Here is a 23,525-nt window from a genome sequence, read left to right on the forward strand (position 1 = left end):
TATGATATAATATGAATCAATCTTAAAGAAAAAACGTTATAAATAAAATTCTTACATAAAATCGCTTGTAAATTAAACATAAAACATGCACTAAAAGAATGATACTTTTTATAATATCAACTTACCTTTTTAATTGTACGTTAAAGATACAACCATTTTATACATGTTAACAAAGCCTTTATATAAAATGTTTCGTTTACAAAAATAAATCAATTAATTTAAAATTTCATTTATATTCAAAATAGGTATCCGTATAATGTGGTGGTGGTGACAACAAATGTTAACAAACGTAAAATTTCTCATTGACGAATGATATATGATTTAAACATGACAAGAAAAATAATATGAATATTTTTCATATATAAATTTATAACTTTTTAACTTATCTCTACTCCCTAATAAAGTAAATGTCCCATATTAAATATTTGATATTTCTGTCTTTAAAATACCTTATATGTCCTTTGATTTTTTTTTTTACATAACTACCTAAAATTCATAATAAAGTAGACCACCTTTCCCACTACTGCCGTCGCATTGTGAGGGTACCATGCTCGTGAAATATTTATTAGCAATTTAGCATTATAGATTTATTATTATTATTATTATTTTTATCAAAATCACATTATAAAAAAATATAGCAACATCATTTGCAAATTTATAATACCTAATAAAGGAAAGTTTATTTTTTCTCCAACCTTTAATATGAATAAAATATCCATACATTTCATTATGCCTTCTTTGAAAACAGACGCTATTCCATCCCATTTAAGGTTTCATTAGGGAAGCTCTATATTTTTAAGAAAAATATAAAAAAAAATAAAAATAATAATAATAATATGCGCGTGTAATCCACTGTCTCCACTGTATAACCTTTCTAAATTTAATTTTAAGAAAAATAAATACGTAATAATCTAAATCAAAATTAATATATTCTCCCCCATATCCATCGTCACCCACCCACCCAAATCAATAATCAAATAAAAAATCAGCCAAACGAATCTTCGCCGGCGATCATTCACCTCCGTCACTCCGCCGCTCACCACCGTACCGGTGAGTCAACCGTCAATCACAAAATAACTCCAAAAACTCATACTCACTTAATTCACTCTATTAAAACCTAATTCACAATTATACTGAATATATTAGGGTTTTAGAGTGAGAAAGTATATATCAACCAAGTACAGTTATCATTATTTATTATTATAATTATCATATATAGTATTGATATTATTTTTATTAAATTATATATATAGTTATATGTAAGTATAATTATTGTGATGATTAAATTGAATCTGTAAGGATCTAGAAGCTAGGGTTTATATAATTGAAGAGATTATGATAATGATCAGGCATGCTAATTAGTGATAAATTAAGTTCCGATCTAGTTAATTTATTAATTAAGGTATTAAGATATAAGATATGGATGTGGATTCATCAATGACGTCCTCATTAGAAGTTGATCACAATAGTGGTAGTGAGAATAATCTCGATACTAATGGTACGGTATCGGAGGAGAAGGTAGAGGAGAGTCGGGTTGCTGCTAGTGTGGGAGTGGCAGGGGAGGACAGTCCGGTGGCGTTGAATCAGAGTAGTGGTGGTGGTTCGGTAGGTGGGCCGAGACATGCGCCAAATTATTCGGTTGTGAATGCTATATTGGAAAAGAAGGAAGATGGTCCTGGTCCGAGATGTGGACATACTTTGACGGCTGTTGCTGCTGTTGGGGAGGAAGGAAGTGCTAATTATATGGGACCTAGGCTTATATTATTTGGCGGTGCAACGGCTTTAGAGGGTAACTCTGCGAATGCTGGGACTCCGACCTCGGCTGGAGGTGCAGGAATACGTATGTTTCTTGCTCCTTTTTTGTTCAAGTTTTGTTCTTTATTGATTTCTGCTTTTGATTATGTTGACATATATTTCGGATTGAATTAGTTGAATAACCAGGCATTGATTATACCCATGTTAAATTAAATGAAGTGAGGCTCTTTTTTGATTTATATTTGAGGTGTTGAAATTGCATTATCTGCTGCTATCTATATTTAATATTGATATTCCAAATGAATAATATACGTAGTATTTAGATGCTAATGCCAATAATTTGTTGCCGTTGACTTTGGGTAACGACAACGTTAACCTAGCAGTAAAGCGTCTATTTGCAACTGCATTTAGTCTGTATATATGATGCACGCCTTTCTAATGCATCATGGTAATGTAGATACGTGGATCTTTGATCTAGGTTTTCTGTTTAGAATAGCATTTTGCTTTTTGACTGGTATATAACTTTCCACATATATAAGAACTACAGGATAAGATTCCATTTTCCATTCTTAATGACACATTCTTTTTGGCATCTGATTACTTTCCTTAAAGCATGTTCCATATGTTTTTCTTGTGACAGGTCTATCGGGTGCGACTGCTGATGTGCACTGTTATGATGTATTGACAAACAAATGGTCTAGGTTAGTGACTTTTAACTCCAAATGTTATTCCTTTTTCATCAATGCTTGTGCTTAAGTGAATGTCATTTTGTTACATTTCATTGAGCTACCAAGGAATTTTGCAGAATAACTCCATTTGGAGAACCACCTACACCAAGGGCAGCTCATGTGGCAACGGCTGTGGGTACTATGGTGGTTATTCAGGTATACTGCAAGATTTCATAAACATGTTTGCTGTAGACGCGCTATACAACTTTTAGTTTATTCACATAACAAGCAAATGCATTTAGTAATTGATTTAATCCAACACAGGGTGGAATTGGTCCAGCTGGTCTGTCTGCCGAGGATCTCCATGTTCTTGACCTGACACAACAACGGCCTCGATGGCATAGGTCTGAGCTTGAAATAATCTGTTGCTTATTTGTACACATCTCTGTTCCTTGAAAGTTACATTTTTTTGTGTTGGTTACTAAAATGTTCCTTTGTAGAGTGGTCGTTCAAGGCCCAGGCCCTGGCCCACGATATGGGCATGTCATGGCTCTGGTGGGGCAAAGATATCTTATGGCAATTGGTGGAAATGATGGTCAGTCCTCTTAAGTCTACTGTTTCACTTGTAGTGAATTTTTTTGCTTTCCTTATAGACTTGATTCATACCATATTTTGTTAATAGGAAAGCGGCCTCTTGCTGATGTATGGGCCTTGGATACAGCTGCCAAGCCGTATGAGTGGCGGAAATTAGAACCAGAGGGAGAGGGTCCACCACCATGCATGTATGTCTACTGACATTTCTTTTTGTAGTTATTGCTTTCCTTCACTTTATTCTTCCTCTATGGTTTCTTAATAATACTTTCCCTGCTTGTTAGCTGATTAGAAACTGTTTTCATCTTTTTTGGGGAAGTAATTATCACTGAAAAAGATATGTGTCTGGCCATGATTAGAATACTTTAGTGCTTCGGCCCTTATCTTTAAGATGACCTTAAAACTGTGAATTGTTGGCGATGGGATTTGTCTGGTCATGATTAGAATAATTTTAGTGCTCCGGCTCTTATCTTTAAGATGGCCTTAAAACTGTGAGTTGTTGGCGATGACATCTGTAGTAGTTGCCTTGCTTATTTCTGTTAGTAGTATGCCCCATATATAATTGCTCTAACTTAAAAAAGATTTTAATTATTCAAGTTTCCGTTTCTGTTTTCATGTCATTTTACCATTATACTTTGTTATTTGCGCATTGAGATGTTGGGTAAGTTAAAAGCAACTTACACAAAATCGTATCTGCATCCTATGTCTTTGCCCAGAGTCAATATGCTAAATCCAGAAAGCGAGGCTGTAATTGGCTGATAAAATTTGTCTTGATCGTTTTGAATGATTATGTTTCACATGAATGCTGTACACTACCTGTCATTTTTTAATTTTTGATAATTGAGTATTCACTAAGCCTTGTGAATCACTAATAAGTTGTGGACAATTTGTTCTATCGACTAGATGTTTGACATTTTAGTCACACTTTTGCGCTCTATTTCGACCAGTGAAGTAAATATGACCATATAGGTTATATTTTCTTCGATTTTTCTTTTCTTATAGCCACTTTTTTTGGACAGCAAACTTATAAGTACATAGGTATCGTATTTAAAACTCAATCAGATGGGTGTGAGACCAATTCCAATGTTTGCACTAAATGTATCTTTTACACTAAATTTAGTGTAATAGTGCAAATCATCTATACCAATTTTAGCATTAAAGACTGCACTGAATTTAATTTTAGTGTAATGAATAGTAAAGCTTATCTTACACTTAATTTGGTCTAAACATTCTACTCTAGAACTCTACACTATTTACTACATTGAAACTCTACTACGTTCATTTAATGCACTGAAACTTCAAATCTTCCATTTTTTTTACTCTTTGAGCTAATGTAGTTTTACTTTATACCCTTATATATATATACATATATATATATATATACACATCTGTATCAATTTATAAAAGGGCTACATATCTAATGTATAGCAAATAATAATTGATTTATATACAATATGTTATCGTAATTGTTTTATTTAAAAATTGAGTACCGTAAATGTTTGAAATTTGTCATAGTGTGCTATCATATATTTTATAATAACATATTCACTAATGTTTTTTCTTAAATGAGTTTATAAATTATAAAATATTTAACATAACATAATAAAATCCAAATATATCATATAAGTGTAAACATCAGAGCAATTTTTTTAGTGTAAGAATATGCCAAAAAGATTCCATCTTTGCACTATATCAGTGTATGTTGGAGATGTTTTATGTATACGTGTGTGTATATATATATATCCTATCTTTAAGTTGATGATTTATTCATTGTTCTTATGGTTTTTTTGTGTTGGCTCTTATTTATGGGAAGATAAGATATTTGTGGATGACTTCAATAAATATGTACACTTCACAGTTAATTTTTTTGGCTGATCTCCCTTTGATTAAATAAGTTTGCAATATGTAATATGTTATAGGTATGCTACTGCCAGTGCACGTTCTGATGGTCTTCTTTTGCTTTGTGGAGGACGGGATGCGAATAGTGTGGTAAGGCGTTAGCATATGTTATGATTTTACCGAAAGTGATCATGCAATTTCTATGCGTGAGTGTTAATTCTATAGAGTTAATGAGAATAAAAAACATAATCACTTGCATTTCTGAAAGAATAATTGAATAAACAAACAATATTTACATGTTATGATATCTGATTCCCTGGGGGGAACTTTGAAAGGGCTTTGATTGTTGAAGAATGAAAGCTTATGGATTATTACTGCTTTGGTATTAAATATCAACTATCTCTGATATACCTTGCAAACAGTAGATTGCCAATATGTTCAATTTTATACTAAATTATAAAGCACTTGAAGCAGAGTCATTAAATTTGAATTTTTAAAAACTGCAAAATTACTATACTACCTTCCCTCTCAAATGAAAATTATTTTGGTCACTTACTTTCATATTTGGATACTCCAACAAATAAAGAACACGTTTTAAATTTCCCGTGTATTAGATAACATAAAGCTGTTGGTTTGGCGAATCCATCCTCTGTCCACCATAAATTTTATTTTTAAATTTGATTTACCTCAGAATTTAAATGTCTTTGATTAAATTATCAATCACTGTGCATTGTGCAGGTACCATACTAGTCAAACATAATCACTGTGATATGTTATTTTTTCTGACTTTGAAATCTATCTGCAGCCTCTGGCAAGTGCTTATGGGCTTGCAAAGCACAGAGATGGTCGCTGGGAATGGGCAATTGCCCCTGGGGTTTCACCATCTCCTCGATATCAACATGCAGCAGTGCGTTTTTTAATACCATATACTAGTTATAGTGGACTGTTCATGTCTCAAGCACACACACACACGCAAGAATCCATGGTATTCAAAGCTGTTAATATGTTGTTTCAGGTCTTTGTGAATGCTAGGCTCCATGTGTCTGGTGGGGCACTTGGAGGTGGACGCATGGTGGAGGACTCATCAAGTGTGGCAGGTATGATCTTGGTGAACTCTTGACCCAACATTGTTTGCAATAAAACGGACCTGTTACTAGGAACTAGCAACTCTTTATGTTTCAACATTAAGTAAACAGTCAATATTTTTTTATTTGCTTTAAGGCTCCAAAAAAGCTCTTTCTGAAAAGATGCCATGCTTGTCTTTGAGATCATAGAGAAATCATCTTTTTGATTTTAATTGCTAAAAACAAATGATGCAAATTGTTGATGCTCCATAGTGGCTGTATAAACTGGAACTCTTTTTTTTAGTACTGCCAAGCAGAAGGCACTAGGAAAAATATTACTGGTATATTGTAAAAAAAAGTTTGCAATATGGTTCTACATCATTTGACCTTTATTTGGTAAAGTCATCACCATTATGTGACAAGGGGGGTGAAGATTCCATCTAGTTTTAAATGGAAGCCCAAAAATATGAAAAAAAAATAAAATAGAAGAGTAGAATGTTGAAATATATCATCTTGGTTTTTAGTGTTTATATTTGCTTCTATGCTCTTTTCTCATGTTTCTCACTATGTCGTATTTTTTGTGTATAGTTCTTGATACTGCAGCAGGAGTGTGGTGTGATACAAAGTCTGTTGTGACCTCTCCGCGGACAGGTAGATACAGTGCTGATGCTGCTGGTGGAGATGCAGCAGTTGAATTGACAAGGCGTTGTAGGCATGCAGCTGCTGCCGTAGGTGACTTAATCTTTATCTATGGTGGTTTACGTGGAGGTAAGAGCCAATCAACACTACACATTCTTCCTGTTTTTTTACGATCCAAGGAACAGTTCCCTTGATTGTAGAACATATTTTTAAACTACAAACTTGTATCAACCAATTGTCACTTAAATAGTGTTGCTTCTTTTATTTGCAGGAGTATTGTTAGACGATCTCTTAGTTGCCGAAGACCTAGCTGCTGCTGAAATGACAACAGCTGCATCACATGCAGCAGCAGCTGCAGCCTCTAATGCACAGGCAGGGAGGTTACCTGGACGGTATGGATTTGTTGATGACAGAACGAGGCAGCAGATTTCTGAAACAGATGCTGATGGTGCAGTTGTACTAGGGGATCCTGTTGCTCCACCAGCGAATGGTGACATGTATACAGATCTCAGCACTGAAAATGCTATGCTCCCAGGCTCAAGGTAGTTTTAGCCAAGCATCAATGAACTTTATTAGTGGTGGTTCTGATCCATTCGTTTGGGTTACCTTTGATTCTCTCATTGGTCGAAAAAGTAACATAAATAAGTAGCTAACTGAAATGGCTTTAATGGGTTGATAGTTTTTTAAATATATTTGATGTATATGACCTCTTTAATTGCTTTTTTGCATGTATAGCTTTCTAAGATAGTAATATCATTGCTAGTTAATATTTTTAATTGGCATATAAAAATATTACAATATGGACAAGTGATTGTTTAGTGTTAACGGATTATGTATCATGACCGACCCATTTTGTTCTGCCGACAGTCATTACAGAAGCTGCTTGATCTTTTCATGTTGCTCGGTCTAGTCTACTCTTATTATTTGAAGGATGTAATAAATTTAATAGCGAGCATGTCATGGACATTATGCAGGAGACTAAGCAAAGGTGTTGAATACTTGGTTGAGGCATCAGCAGCAGAAGCTGAGGCAATAGCTAAAACCCTAGCTGCTGCAAAAGCACGTCAGTCAAACGGGGAAGTTGATCTTCCTGATAGGGATCGTGGAGCTGAGGCTACTCCTAGTGGGAAACAAATGATAAAACCTGAATCTGATGCTGTAACTAATTCTGCACCAGCTGGCATACGATTGCATCATCGAGCTGTCAGTTATTTTCCCTGTTCATGTTTTCTCTATCTAGAATCATGTGCTATACAATCTGATTTCCTTGGATTGGCAGGTGGTAGTAGCTGCAGAGACTGGTGGAGCATTAGGTGGGATGGTTAGACAGCTTTCAATAGATCAGTTTGAAAATGAAGGCAGGAGAGTTAGCTATGGGACCCCAGAAAATGCAACCGCAGCAAGAAAGCTTCTGGATCGCCAGATGTCAATTAACAGTGTGCCTAAAAAGGTAAACAAATTCCATGAAAAGTTGGTATATCTGTTTAAGTAAACATTTATCTACTGTTAATGAAATATTGTTGAACCTGTTTGTATTGCGATCTTTCAGGTGATAGCTCACCTCTTAAAGCCTCGTGGGTGGAAACCACCTGTTCGGCGACAGTTTTTTCTGGATTGTAATGAGATCGCGGATCTTTGTGATAGTTCTGAAAGAATATTTTCAAGTGAACCTAGTGTTCTGCAATTAAGGGCTCCTATTAAGATATTTGGTGATCTGCACGGCCAATTTGGAGACCTCATGCGACTATTTGACGAGTATGGATCTCCATCAACTGCTGGAGACATAGCGTAAGAGATCCCTCTAGAACTTATTACTCACAACTGTTCATAACTAAATGTGAAGTTGAGCCCCTTTTTTTTGTCAAGTTCTTCACCTAGTTATAACTTCTAAGTTGGTCTGTGAGCTAATTTGTATGCTTCAATGGTCAGATATATTGATTATCTGTTCTTAGGAGATTATGTCGATCGAGGTCAACACAGCTTGGAAACCATTAGTCTTCTGTTAGCTTTAAAGGTGTTAGCTGTCTCTTTCACTTTTCATGAAGTGTTGCTTTTTAGTTTTGTTAGAAGGATGATTCACATGCGTGTTGCAATTGGTTGATGTTGTAGGTTGAGTATCCACAAAACGTTCATTTAATTCGTGGAAATCACGAAGCTGCTGATATAAATGCACTGTTTGGCTTTCGCATTGAGTGCATTGAACGAATGGTAATTTCATGTTCTTGATCTTATAGATGCAAGTCTGGTTTTGGGTTTTTCTGTTTCCAGTACAAGTAGCAAAATGGTGGGTTGAGTGATGGGTCAATACAGAAGTGTGTATGTTTTGAATGGGACAGGTTGGATTGACCCTAAGCCCTCGTTATCCAAATTTTCAATAAAATTTCCAAGAATTTAGTGCGTCATTTATGAATATAAAACTTATGCTATTTTGGTGATAATCAATACCTTAAAAATTAAATGATTTAGGAAGCTTCCATGTATTAGAATTACATTCTGGGTGACCTACAATCTGTTAGATACATTTTGCTTGTCTTTTAATCAACTAAACTGTATGCTTTTGCTCGTTTTAGCTGTTAGAGATAAAACATCACCCAAATAGACACATACTTAGGTAAATGGTTCAAAGCTGACTCTAATTCCAAGCAATTGTCATGATCTATGCTGAGCAGGGAGAAAGAGATGGGATTTGGGTATGGCACCGGATAAACAGACTATTCAACTGGTTGCCTTTGGCGGCTTTAATTGAGAAAAAGATCATTTGTATGCATGGGGGTATAGGGAGGTCGATTAACCATATTGAGCAGATCGAAAATCTACAGCGACCGATTACAATGGAGGCTGGTTCAATTGTACTTATGGATTTGTTGTGGTTGGTTTTTCGAACCATATATCCTTTATTTGAAATTTTCATATGAATATAATTTATTAGAAGAAATTCTAATGATTTTCTTTCTTAATAGGTCTGATCCAACAGAAAATGACAGTGTGGAAGGACTGCGGCCAAACGCCAGAGGTCCTGGATTAGTTACTTTTGGGGTGAGTGTTGTATTTTTATTAATTATTATAAATGGGAAATTTTGTTTCACTCATCATTGTACATGAATTATATGATTATCACAGCCTGATCGCGTGATGGAGTTCTGCAATAACAATGATCTACAATTGATTGTACGTGCACATGAATGTGTAATGGATGGCTTTGAACGCTTTGCCCAAGGACATTTGATCACCCTTTTCTCGGCCACCAATTATTGTGGTAAGCCTTCTGAATTCTTGATCATGTTCATGACTTTGTTGGCACACAGCTCTGATATGCCGAGGTGGCAAAATGGGCCTGTCGGGTGGCTTTTTTAATGGATCAGAATATGTAGCTGTTGTGCAGACTGAAACGGGTCTGGTTGACAAACTTCTGCCGTCAAATTTGTAATTTTTATAAATAAATAATTTTTATATGATCAGAATTATTAAGATAACGATTTAAATTTTTTAATTATGTAATATAGGAGATTCTATGCATTATGAATCCACTTTGGGGAAAATTGACCCGTCCAACCTATTTCGTTTTTTATCTGATGGTTCTCCATTTTGTAATGAATCATTACTCAATTGACTCATTTATAAATTGAAACATCTGATTTTGAATATTGGTTTGTTCCATTGGGTGTATCCTATAGGGACTGCAAATAATGCAGGTGCAATTTTAGTCTTGGGTAGAGATCTTGTGGTGGTGCCAAAGCTCATTCATCCATTGCCACCTGCAATTTCGTCACCTGAAACTTCTCCTGAACGCCATATAGAAGACACATGGATGCAGGTACATTTTGTGCTATTAATAACTTAAATTTCTCTATTTGATGTAGAAATCAATGTTGACTTTTAATGTATGTTTTTCTCTTGGGGTTAGGAGCTTAATGCAAATAGACCACCGACACCGACCAGGGGTCGTCCACAAGTTACAAATGATCGTGGCTCTCTTGCATGGATATAGATGAAGCTCATTCCTAAAATCACTCAGAATACTTGTTATGGTTTTGCACTCGAGATATTGCAAAAATATCTGCAACCGTACCTGTGAAACCCCGACCGGACCCTATGTAGTTATTGAAACAATCGGAAAACGAAGATTTGAGATTACAAAGTGCACCAAATGCCGGTCAGCAACCCCTTTGTACATTGGCAAACGGGGCGGTTTGAGCTATTGGTAGTGTTGGTTCTTTCATGGGTGATGATTTTCTTTGCTAGTCCTTTTTACATGATTTTTGTTTCTTGTTAGATGTATCATTGGTTTTATTTTTTTGGGTTTTTTGTTTAAAGATAGAATGAGGTTATATATGTTTGGAAAGAAGGTAATGAATGTATCATAGAGGAGGCGGTGTTGTGTTAATGTACAATGTAACATTTGTGTGAAGATAAGAACCTTTCTTTTATGATTATTTTCACTTGTACTTACATTTTGATGTGCTATTTACACTAACGCGAAAGATTATTTGTGACATTTTGGCTAAATTTAACAAAACTAACGGAAGTGGCCGAATATGTATAATGAATACCTTCGCGTAGAATAGGTTATATCTTTTCAGGTTTATTGAATAATGTTTGTTGACTGTTTTTGTAGCTGAATTTTGTTTTGAAAACTGTATTGGTTATGTTTTACAAAGAAGGAAATTATGTTAAAATGTGCTTTTATATAAAAGAAAAAGATGTCTACAAAGTGAAAATTATAATAATAATATGTTACGACATGGAGTTTTACTTAAAATATTTGTTCATCTATAATGGAAAAGTAGAAGAGCAAAAGAAAAACAAGTAAGCAAAGCAAGAAGTGAGGGAGGGCTTAGGTTTCTTTCTGTTGCTCAGCTGCTAAAGAAGAAAAAATAAAAAAGGAGGGACGATGATGATGTGTAATAAGACAACACCTTTAGGCTGCTGCTCTTTCATCATCAAAAGATTTAAAGGTAAATCCGTCCCCAACCCCTACATCTTTTCATCATGTTCTTCAAATCATTTTCATATCCATTCCCCCACCCTTTCTAAATATCAAAAGGTTACCAATTTGGAAGATGCCCTCCACCTGTTCGATCAAATGACTCACACAAGACCTCTTCCTTCGGTTGTATACTTCACCCAGCTCTTGAATTCCGTAACCAAAATGAAACATTTTTCACATTCCATTCGTCTCTTCAACCATATGTGTGCCATTGGCCTTCCTGTTGATGACTACACTGTGAATGTTGCCATCAAGTGTTGTTGTCAGCTGCGTCGAACCAATGACGCTTTTGCACTTTTATGCTTTTGCTTTAGACGAGCCATTGTACCTGATGTCTACACTTTTAGTACACTCTTAGACGGACTCGTCTTAGAAGACAGGATTCATGAGGCTGTGATCTTCTTCAAGAAACTCATCAAACTCAAACTCTGTGAACCAGATGTTGTTATGTTTAACACAATGATCAAAGGCCTTTGCAAGTTCGGAAATAACGACACTGCCATTTCTTTGCTTAGGCTCATGGATGAAAAAGGCTCTAAACCTGATGTTTTTTCATATAGTACCATCATTGATGGTCTTTGCAAGGACCAAATGATTGATGATGCTTTCAATCTATTCAAAGAGATGGTCTTTCAAAAAGGTATTCCACCGGATGTCGTCACATATAACACTTTGATTTCTGGTCTATGTATATTAAGTCGGTGGGATGAGGCCTCTACAATGTTAAAAGAAATGGATGATTATAGGATCTCTCCAAATGTGCGTACCTACAGTATATTGGTTGATGCATTTTGCAAGGAAGGTAAGACAAAAGAAGCAGAGAGTGTCCTCAACATCATGGTTGAGAAAGGTAAACTTCCTGACCTAGTGACATATAGTTCGCTCATAGATGGTTATTGTTTGCGAGGTGAAATGACCAAAGCAAGGATAGTTTTGGATACCATGGTGTTTAAAGGTATCATCCCCAATGTTTTTACTTACAATAGTTTACTGAATGGGTATTGCAAGAAGTCAATGATAGATGAGGCCTTGCATATGTTTAGTGAAATGAAGAGAAAGGGTTTGAAACTAGATGTAGTTACTTACAACACCGTGATACAAGGATTGTTTAAGGCTGGACATTGTAGGGATGCACAGCTACTCTTTGATGAGATGCGAGCGCAAGGCCAAATTCCAGATGAATGGACTTACAGAATAGTTCTAGAGGGACTTTGCAACAACAACCAGTTAGATGTGGCACTTTCTTTGTTCAATTTAATGGGTAATAGCAAGCTAAATTCGGATGTTGTTGTGTACACTACCCTTATTGATGGTGCAAGCAAATGCAGGAAGCTTGATATTGCAAGGGATCTTTTCCATAGGCTGATTAACAAAGGTTTTCAACCTGATGTCCGTGCATATAGCGTGATGATCAATGGTTTGTGCCGGGAGGGCCTTGTGGAAGAAGCAAAGCAGTTGTTTCTTAAAATGGAAGAGAGTGGTTGCTCACCGAACAAGGTCAATTATAATGTATTTCTCCAAGGATGTCTTAAGAACCAACAGTATGATGACGTGGAAATGCTTCTAAAGGAAATGGACCAACGAGGTTACTCGCTTGATGTCACAAGTTTGTCAATGCTAGTTGATAAAATTGCAGTGAAATCACTTGATAGAGCGATGCTCACTTTGATAGGTAAGCTTGTCCCAAAAGAATTGAGGAATGCTCCCCCTTTTTCCCCATAGATGAGAAATGGAGTATGGCAAGTATAGTATCTGGTTTGGCACTCAAGATATTACAAGAATATCAACAACCATACCTCTGAAGCCCGACCGTGCCCCATTTAGTTAGTCAAACAATATGAAAATGAAGACCTGAGATCAGAAAAGTGCACCAAATGCCGGTCAACAACCCCTCTGTACATTGGCAAACGGGGAGGTTGAGCTATTGGTAGTGCTGGTTCTTTCATGAGCTATTGGTAGTGCTATGTGGGTGAGTGTCTGATGGTAAAGACTGTAGAGGATGGTTGTGTTTTTTGTTGTGTGTGTGAGATACGTTAGGTTAGGAGATAAAGATATTTTGAGACATTCAAAGGGATAATGGATAGTGATAGTTATTATTAAAGTAAGGACATATTTGGTAATTCAAAGGTTGAAAAGTTTAAGGAAAAAAAAAAGTAGAATTGCTTTATTAGGGAATATAGATATAAATGAGGTTGTATGTCTTGGAAAGAAGGTGATGATTGCATCATAGAGGATGAGGTGTTGTGTTTATATACAATGTGAGATTTGTGTGAAAATAAGAACCTTTCTTTAATGATGATTTTCATTTGTACTTACTTTTTGATGTGCTATTCACATTTTAATGTGTCATCTTTCAACTTTCAAGCATTGCTTTGTTCCTGCCGTGGTGAAAATTTATGTGGCGTGTTGGCTAAGTGTGGAAAAATAACAGGCAGCGGTTGAAAGTTTATATGACATGTTGGCCAAGTACCCAAATACTTGCTTGGAAAAAAAACCCATGGATTATGGTTATGATACAATGACAATCCCTAAGCATTATATAAGGATGTATTGATACAAGTTGTGGTATCATTGATCAAGGAGGTGACGCCTTAACAGCGTCCACGAGTTTTTGTCTTTTTACAATTGATGTGTATGAAGTGTCTCGGATCAAAGAAACAATGTTTGGACTATGACATTAGACCTTGTTGAATCTACTTCTTCATTTATTGAAGTCGAATGGCTGAAGAGTTCTTACTTCTTAATAACCTAATTGCCAAAATAGATGTTAGTATTTTGTGCATTTTGTAGGTTCATTATATCGAAGATGTAGAATTTGGATTACAATGGTAAGTCTCAAAATTCTTAGACATATACACTATTCAATCATTTAATAATTGAGTGATTACGAGCTTAAGATAGAGTAAGTTTTTGTAAATCCTCTTCTTAAAGGATTACAAAGAAAACTGATTAATATAAAAAAAATTTAAAAAAAAAAAAAAAGAATGAGATTTCCATTTAAATTCTTTAGCTGCCTGTGAGATACCCAATTTCTTTTGTTAAGCCTAGGAGTAGAATTCAATGTGGAAGGCCCCCAAATTAATGCATATATCTTTTTCTGAAGAAGTATGAAAATGTGGGTGCAAAACTTAAAGAATCACCTAAATGAGTATGAAGCTTTTCAAAAAGCTAGGACTTGGCTTCCTTATACTCATAAATGCGCATGGCTTGAGATCGCTTAAGTGTGAACATTGGGTGTTGTAGGAACACATGTTTACATTATCTTCATGTGGATATGGGAAATGGGATGCAAGGGTTCAATGAACAGATTCACTGAAAGTGACTTTGACAACTCTCCTCTATACACATCACACGCGGTAAACATTGGTAGGATAATTATAAAGCAAAAATCACGATAAACATCAAAAGCTGCATTAGATAACAAACAAAGCATCCTGGACATTCACATGCATTAAGATCAGACATCATAGACATCCGCATAGCAGCTTATCCTAACCACCAACTAAAAGACCCACAAATCCTAAAGAAGTTCAGACTTCGCATCAATTCCATGACAGAAAGCCACTAATCATCATACCAACAAACTTATGTACAAACTCGTCTTATAACCATCAAGGGGATTTAGCAGAAGAACATGGAGTTGCAGACATTCTCCTGAAGTTTTGGCAGCGGAGGAACTGGCACAGCTCCAGCTGAGGTAACACCAGTACCACCATGGCTCGAAGAGGTCTCGGAGTGTTCCTCAAACTTCATAAACTGAGACATCTGTGTGGCTGCTAAATGTGCATAGCATATAGGTGCCACTACATACAAAAGAATCAAAAACACAGATAAATAACAAACGGGAGCAGCAAAAAGCAGGTTTACCCAACTTGAGGTTCAACCAGACCAGCTTAAATTATATTATCCTAAAAGATCTTTAATTTCGAAGCTATATGTAAAAACCTCTTGGAACAAACAGTACAATAGTACATCCACAAAAAGAGTGGACTGAAGGTCTGAAGCATTGCTATAAATGATGTAATAAAGTTTTTACATGAACTAACAGTACAATAGTACATCCACAAAACTTTTATGGTTTTTTATAAAACAATGGTCACAAACTTATGTTTTGATATGTTGCCTGTTTTGATTGCTGATATAAAATCTGACCATGGTAAAACCCCTTTCTCACCCGCAAAAGTTACAGTTTGCAATAGATCTTGAAAATTTATATGCAAAAACAACTACTAAAATATGAAAGTTTGATATTTGAGGAGACAACAAATGGCTTTGGGATAAAATATTCATAACTATACGTTTGAACACAAAAGACGAGATAGAACTTACCAACAGAAATTGCAGTGGTGCTTCTCTGGTAGCTGAAACAATAAATTGACGTAGAAAATAAAAGTAAGTTGTGACCCAACATAGATACCCATGCACTTCATTTAACAATATCCAACAATACGAGGAAATAAATTGAAGCCCAGAAACTTACACATAAGACAAAGAGTGCACAAGCTCCTGGAGATCATCAGCTGAAAAACCGATTTCATCATATAGCACATGGTAATGTGTCGGCCTGGTCGTCCCCTGTTGTAAAATTGGTTCATGCAATTAGCACAACAATCACATTTAAATTAAACATACATATTCAAAGGTTGGTGCTTCCTTTTCATCTAGTTAATACAAGCAACTATCACTCTATAGCTTACTACCCAATGCCAAACATGTCTTTTCCAAGCATTACAAAAGAGTAACTGAAGTATATACTCACTATCATCCCAGCATGCGCACACATGTAGAAATCGTTGTTACGAGGATGACAGACCTTGTTATCAATCACAGTTCCTGTTTTAATAGAAGCATGACCATGTTAGAATTGAATGGAACTATCTATTAGTAAACTAAAAACTGCAGTTTATTAGTAAACTATCTATTCAAATATCATTTGAACTGTAACCTACTTTCACATTTTATAAAGACGTACCAGGTGGAACATTATCAGGAGATCCTGGCTGGAAAAACTTTGTGTGGTGATTCTTTTGGGCAATTATCACGAGAAACTTGGGGGACCATTTATCATCAAGAAACTTGCATGCCTGCACCATTTAAATAAACTATAAAAGTTCCTGTGTGATAAAGAATATAACTGAATAAATTCAAATGCTTGCTCAAACCTCAATAATTTGGTCCAATTCGATGTTAAGAACCTGACTGAACTGAGACTCACTTACACCATCCCTTGCAATCCAACATAAAACTAGTTATTAACTTCAATACAAGGAATCTTGATTCACGCCAATGCTATAGAAAACATCTAGTAACAAGGCATCATATGATAATACACTTGTGAATCTGTGGCTACTTCGTGAACAAAATTACAATACTTGTATGACTACAAAATCAAAACATGTTTCATAAAGCTGATCCTTTTTAGAAGAAAGAAGTTAAAAACATAAATCCATATACCACATCATTTTTGAAGAAATTACCTAAAGATAATGATCTGCTCGGGCTTTCGCTTGGCTGAAGTCACATAAAAGTCAAGGAGAAGTTCCCTGCATATGCACGTAGTTATTGCCTTATTGGTGACATATACGAAGAAGATAATAAAATAATACATTCAGATCAATTCATGACACTTTGTGAAGGAAAGTAGAGAATCATACCTCATGATGCCTTCATCCTCTGTTTCAGAAACTTTTTTGAACAAAGAGTCTATCATTTCCATCTTTGGAGATTGTGTGCGCACAGAAGCTCTATAACGAGAAATCAATGGGTAGTGTCGTGAACTAACAACCTGTAGAAACAAAGAAGGATACAAAAACCTACTCATCATATATCGTATTTTTGGAAGTACTTAATAGTATCCAAATTTCAATAGTTAAAGTTACCGCAGCAATTGAGGGGACATCAGATTGGCCAGGCTGGCCATGCGACACATCCATTCCAAGAATGATTGTAGGCGACTTTGATACCATGGGAATAGATGTAGAAACCTCAACAGCTAATTTGGAGTTCAACCCTCCGAGCTGGAAGCAAAAAAAGGTAAAATATTAGCTGCTTTATTTTGTGAAGCTAGTAATGGTAATCTCACCTTAGCATTGATCTTAAGCAGAACATTCGTCAAATATTGATCATTGACACGCATGGGAGCAATGCATTGAGTTACGATTCCATACTCCGCAAGATTCTTCTTCTTCCAGGGACCTTCAAAGTAACATGAAAAAGTTCTATTAGAAAAAATTACCTAGATCTCCAAAGGTAAGCATAGACTGATGACGAGTTGACGACATACCATAGAGATCAGAATTCTTTCTCTCAGGCAACAAGCAAAGTAGAAACTGTGGAGCACCGGGAAGTTTAGACTGAATGTTGTCAAACATTTTCTCCACTCTTGCAACAGGTGGTGCCCGCCTATTTTGAGGACTTTCCTCAAAGACATCAAAAGGCTCATCGATTTTCTACAAATCGGAGGAGAGCATATTAGATACAGAAATATACATTAAAACAACAAAATTTCATATCAGATGAGAACATACAATTCCTTTCAACCCTCCGCATTTGATTAAATCTCTTACAAGGTTTCGAAGGTCACATCTAGCAGAAAAGTTAACAACAGCCCATCGTTCAATTTTAGTGGGATCCACAAGTTTCTGTATGATAAAATAACTTCTCAGAATAAATCACGAGTCTGTTATGTATAGGACCAAGAGAAACAATTCAAGAGCCAAAATAAGTACCCTGTTGTTAAAATTCCAGCGACCATTCCGTGGGAAGAAATCTTCACCGTTCCCAGCTTTCAGCTGGAACGTAATAAAAGTAGCCAAATAAATTGTAACCAATAATGTTGGTGTAGGCGCACACACGTGCACGTATGGCATTTAGAATGTATAATATATATTTTTAACAACCATACCTTCGGTGCTTGAAGAACTCTTCCTTCAACTTGAGTGAAATTGTTGTTTATTGAAATGCCACAAGATCGCAGCAAGGGCTCACCATCATAATTATTGAGTTTTAAAGCCTAGAAAAAAATAGAGTTAAACTGACAAAACAATAAACCTTTCTAAACTTGATAACATCATTTTCAAGTTCAGGAGGCATACATCAGTCAAAACCCGCATCCTTTCCAGTGGCTTTTGGCGAGATTTCTCCACCAAAGAGGCTCTTTGCATCGAATTGAGTGATTTTGTATATCGTTGTAAAGAGACCAACGAACAGAGCTACAAATAATTAAAAATATTATATTACAAATAATTAAGGATATTATATTAATAAAAGATTCATAATTAACAATTCATCAATCTCGAACAAAGTCCCATTGTTCTAGTATTCTACCTCAATGGGAAGAAATATTGGCTTTTTAGGCTTCCCCACGTTGATGCAAGGCAAATCAGCAGAATAGCGCAAACTCATTTTGCGATAGTTCACAAAATAATCGTATACAGTAACTTCAAGAGTCTCAAATTCACCATTTTCATCTTTGGACTTCTGCCTGAACGAAAACCTGCAAAAGCCACTTACTTTCTTGATACCTTGCTTCTACACTAGCAAAATAATACAAACAGGTGGAGAAAAACATACATTTGCTCATTGCATGGCTTCTCACTCAAACCAGTTATCTTGTACTCGACATTAGTCTCCTCATTCTTCACCCTAAGATTCTTTAAGGTACGCTTAGCCTGTTGACAGTAGACAAGTTTAAAGCAAGAACTTGCAAAGTAGCACCTCACGAAATTATCGGAAAATCTTTACCTTTGCCCAGTCAATGGAATAGGGATCTTTCACATTCTGGTTTGCAATCAGAAAATCGACCACCGGCCCAGGTTGGATAATCATCGTGGTAGTTACATCTGATAAATTACAAAACATGGTTACTGGTCGATCCCTGCTGGGTTCCATAATTTTAAATGTTAAGTAAAAAGGGGATTACCAATGTTCAGGGATAGACCACCCTGAGATGTACGGAAGCTAGAATGGAACCCACGACATCCAAGAACACCACCACCCACATCAGTGAAGGTCTTAACATCGTTGTGGAAAAATGATTGTCGAACAAGAAGGCATCCCCTGATTTTTCAAAAAGAAAATTGTGGGGGGTGATTAATACATAATCCAATAATTTACTCCTGCTAATAAAACTGCAACTTTTCTTTTTTGGGAGAATTCAAATTAAAACCAACTAATGACCTTATGACCATCAATATCACCAAGATACATTGAATGTGTGCTCTTCTTTAGGTAAACCAACTTTCTTCCTTAGTTCAATTAGATGTGGCAATTTGATTCATATCATGATGAAAGGGTTGATTTGGGTAATACTTTGTACCACGTAAACTTCAAAGTTTGTTAAAAACCAAGTACAAATAAGTCAAAAGTGACCGAGAGCCCACTTGAATGTTACAAGCTACCAGATCTCTTTAAAGAAAATATTAGATTAAATCACAGTATATATGTCGTTTAACCATATATAAACGCATTAACTAAATCAAGTTTCAAGAAAAAGGGAACTATTAACAGGAAGAACAAGCTCAGCCTGATCCATTGTGAGTTTGTGACCCATGCTACAAAAACTTACCCAGTCAAACCAGCGCCAGTTTTGACCAGCGACCCAGACCCAGCCAATAGAAGGGCACTCAATAAATTAGACAACTCCTCCGATTATTTTAATTAATTCTACATATCAATTTAAACAGCTTACTGTTTAGCTGCATGCTGCCTTAAGATGATATCGAGCACCCTCAAAGCTTCTTGAGAGTTCTCAGATTCATGACCGCGCAGAGCTTGTGCAATTGCCTGCATCGGGATTTTCGCTGCAAAACTCAACTCCACCTTAAAACTTTTAGACTGGTACGAACGGCGTATTCTTTTTTTGTCAGCATCATTATCTGGGCTTGCATTTCCATTGTTTCTGAATATTCGAACTTGTTAGGAGTTCATCTCAATAACAGCTTGTCTGAATTAGAGCTGCTACATTTTCATTGTTTCTAAATATTCAAACATACCTATTCGAATTAACATTATCCAGTACAACAGTAAACTCGAGTTTGTTTCTTGGAAGTGCACCAACAGTAAACAAACTCTTCTCCCCATCATATGCAAATTCTTTTCCAGCTAATTCAGAGCCGTATGTTTCATGAACTCTATCAAGCAGTTTCCTTCCCACGCCTTTTCCATCAAATGGACGACCATCTTCATAGAAAAGGGTCACCTGTATGGTAAAATTACAAAATACATGACTTCAGAATTGTTGCAAAACAATTGTCGGCAAAGCCCCCTTTAAGACGAGCAAAATAGGCATCAGTCGTTTGTTAAACTGTTTCTAAGAAACCGCTTTTACAGAAAAAAATTAACTGACCACGGATAGAAATGTTCTCTGCTAAAACTAAGACTGACCACTAATAGAAATGTCCAATATGCTTTACCTAACCAAAAACTTACACAGTAGTGAAAGAAGTGGCCATCCACATTAGAGACGTTCACTTTAAAGTGGTTAGTCAACAGCTGAGATTTTTGGCCTTTATTGCCAAAGCCACGCCTAGCCATTGGGACACGCATGATCTTCTTGGGCAGCTCGTCCCCTTTTAATGGAACAACATCTTCAGAAACAGGTGGAGGTGGTGGTAAAGCTTCCGTCGCCTCACCATTGCCATTTGCTGAATCCATAACTGATTACTGGATAGAACATGGGTCAAACAAGTCAACACAGTCATAAATAATCATTCTAGTATATAAATTACCAACTGAAAATTCATATCATGATCAAAAAACTGCAATAGCCTATGGAAAACACTTAAAAAAGGTGGTTGCAGAATCAAGAAACAAAATTTATTCAAATTATAATACACAAAACAGAAGATAACCATAGATTGGAATCGCTTCTGTTATGTGTTTTTTGTTCTCCTTGGAAAAAAGTGAAAACATGACAACATTCATCATTGATCCCCCCAAACTTCTGCAAGGATGATAAATCCACACAATACAAAGCCAAACACATAAAACCTCAATTAATTAAAAAAAAATACAGTAAAATAAATGAAGACTGCTGAGCATGTAACATATAGCAAAAGAAAAAATACGTGAATGTAATTTTTAATCAACAGATTCCAACAAATCTGATAAATATACAATTAATTTAATAATGAAGAATGCCAACATACGATGGCACCACACCCTTCATGAACGATGAACATGCATATCAACACAACTTAAACATAAGAACCCTGTTCCTAATATCAACAACTAACAGCAAAGAAGTACATGGTTGATGGTACACTTGTACCACCAATCAAATCCTTCAGGATATATTCACACACATACATATATAACATATAAAATTTCAAACTATTCACATAATATCATTAAATAACTATAAATAGATCAATCATTGGAACTTCCCCACCAGAATCCTTCAAAAAATGATCATTCATCCATTATAAACCACTCATCATCTAATCCGACTTTAAAATAAACAAAAAACATCAGATAATCAACATTCAAGTACCACTACTTTTATGACTAAATTTTTAGTCTAAAAAACTTATAAACACACACATATATATACATGTACACCACATATCAGGATACCCAGTTCAAAAAATCAAATATACTATTAAAATTTATACATATATTCTCGACTACTAGTATCCTTCATATACAACATATACACATAATATAAACACTCTTTTTAGTACTAATCAACAAATAAACATCAAATAAGCAACTAATATATTGATTTATTCTATTTCTAACACATAAAACATTCATGCATGATTAAACTACACTTAATTATCAACACACAATACTTCATTGAATACGAAGAATTATTATACCTCAGCGTTAGAACAACCGTTGCTTGGACAGCAAAACCGCTGAAACAAAACAATATTATAATATTATGTTAAAAAAAAAATCATTGAAATATAATACAGTAAGAAAGTAAGAACAGAATAAGGTCTAGTGAAATATAAAATGCACCATATTAAAATTACTATATAAAAATTAGAAAATCCATTTAAAAAATACCACATTCTAGTGATCTTATTTACAACATATAAATACAAAATATATATGCTGTAATAATATATAAAAAAAATATATATTTGAACACGTTTCATCACTTTTTTAGTAAAATGTTAAAATAAATCACAACAAAAAACCAACTCAGTCTTCAAAACAATATATACCTCGAAATCCTAGAAAATATATACAGTATATAGACATACATGCAAATACAAATATATATATATATATATAAAAACTTTTTTATGTAAAACCACTTTGATCAATAAGTAAAACAGAATAATGATTCATTCCAAAAAAACACTAACAAGTTTTTCAAATATATAATATAATATATATAGAGATGTAGATAGATTAATCAAACTCGAAATCCTACAAATACATCGGCATTGAATAAATTTTAGTGTTTGAAACATCAAAAATTTGAAGCTCATTATTATTTATAAAATATATATAAATATAAAAACCTTCATTGAACAGTGTAATGATACACACGAAAAACTTAACAAGTTTTTTGATGTAAATACAAATATAGTAGAAATATATACTAACAACATTACACTGATCTCGAGTTTTACAGAACTTACCAAAAAAACGAAATAAAAAAATACGTAAACACACGCTGAAAATGAAGCAAAAATGAAGAAGAATAACAGCAAAATTCGTAAAAGATTTTACCTAAAATTTACAGATGATAATTGGGGTAAAAAACCCTAAAAAGGGAAGAAGAAGAAAAAAAGAAGATAGTGAAGAGTTGGGAGGGGAGTGAGAGTATTTATCGGTGAAGTTGCTACAATGGTGTGTGACGTTTTCAACTGATACGCACACGCTCTGTTATATCCACGCGCGCTTTTTTGTTTGTGTGTATAAAAATAATGACAATATATTATTTTTTTTAAAAATAATTGTTATTAATATCTTATTACGTGCATAAAAATTACAGGTAATATTTTATCTAAAAAAAAATCACCT

At 35.0% G+C, this 23,525-nt stretch overlaps 3 protein-coding genes across 3 annotated transcripts; 2 read left to right on the top strand and 1 right to left on the bottom strand.

Annotated features, from left to right (window-relative positions):
- The first annotated feature begins 1,227 nt into the window (after positions 1–1,227).
- Positions 1,228–10,989, top strand: LOC122599080 (serine/threonine-protein phosphatase BSL3). The gene is made up of 21 exons (XM_043771536.1): positions 1,228–1,840; positions 2,396–2,456; positions 2,561–2,639; positions 2,748–2,827; positions 2,924–3,018; positions 3,106–3,205; positions 4,934–5,003; positions 5,659–5,760; positions 5,869–5,950; positions 6,506–6,685; positions 6,828–7,098; positions 7,531–7,759; positions 7,836–8,006; positions 8,106–8,344; positions 8,486–8,570; positions 8,666–8,764; positions 9,226–9,425; positions 9,517–9,592; positions 9,677–9,812; positions 10,231–10,370; positions 10,461–10,989. The coding sequence occupies exons 1-21, from the start codon at positions 1,420–1,422 to the stop codon at positions 10,542–10,544; spliced, it is 3,000 nt and encodes a 999-aa protein (XP_043627471.1). The 5' UTR covers positions 1,228–1,419; the 3' UTR covers positions 10,545–10,989.
- Positions 10,990–11,378: 389 nt separating this feature from the next.
- Positions 11,379–13,900, top strand: LOC122600989 (putative pentatricopeptide repeat-containing protein At1g12700, mitochondrial). The gene has a single exon (XM_043773767.1). The coding sequence runs from the start codon at positions 11,448–11,450 to the stop codon at positions 13,263–13,265; it is 1,818 nt and encodes a 605-aa protein (XP_043629702.1). The 5' UTR covers positions 11,379–11,447; the 3' UTR covers positions 13,266–13,900.
- Positions 13,901–14,932: 1,032 nt separating this feature from the next.
- Positions 14,933–23,303, bottom strand: LOC122600988 (protein argonaute 4-like). The gene is made up of 24 exons (XM_043773765.1): positions 23,232–23,303; positions 22,364–22,402; positions 20,973–21,206; positions 20,537–20,742; positions 20,233–20,442; positions 19,465–19,601; positions 19,287–19,384; positions 19,116–19,213; positions 18,870–19,038; positions 18,638–18,754; positions 18,448–18,555; positions 18,272–18,334; positions 18,071–18,184; positions 17,827–17,992; positions 17,626–17,738; positions 17,423–17,560; positions 17,198–17,328; positions 17,021–17,086; positions 16,706–16,769; positions 16,516–16,627; positions 16,303–16,376; positions 16,024–16,118; positions 15,873–15,904; positions 14,933–15,346 (listed from the first exon to the last, which is right to left on the bottom strand). The coding sequence occupies exons 3-24, from the start codon at positions 21,195–21,197 to the stop codon at positions 15,165–15,167; spliced, it is 2,718 nt and encodes a 905-aa protein (XP_043629700.1). The 5' UTR covers positions 21,198–21,206; positions 22,364–22,402; positions 23,232–23,303; the 3' UTR covers positions 14,933–15,164.
- Between the last annotated feature and the right edge of the window lie 222 nt (positions 23,304–23,525).

The sequence above is a fragment of the Erigeron canadensis genome, chromosome 5 (assembly GCF_010389155.1).
Source record: "Erigeron canadensis isolate Cc75 chromosome 5, C_canadensis_v1, whole genome shotgun sequence".
In the NCBI taxonomy this organism is placed as follows: Eukaryota; Viridiplantae; Streptophyta; class Magnoliopsida; order Asterales; family Asteraceae; genus Erigeron; species Erigeron canadensis.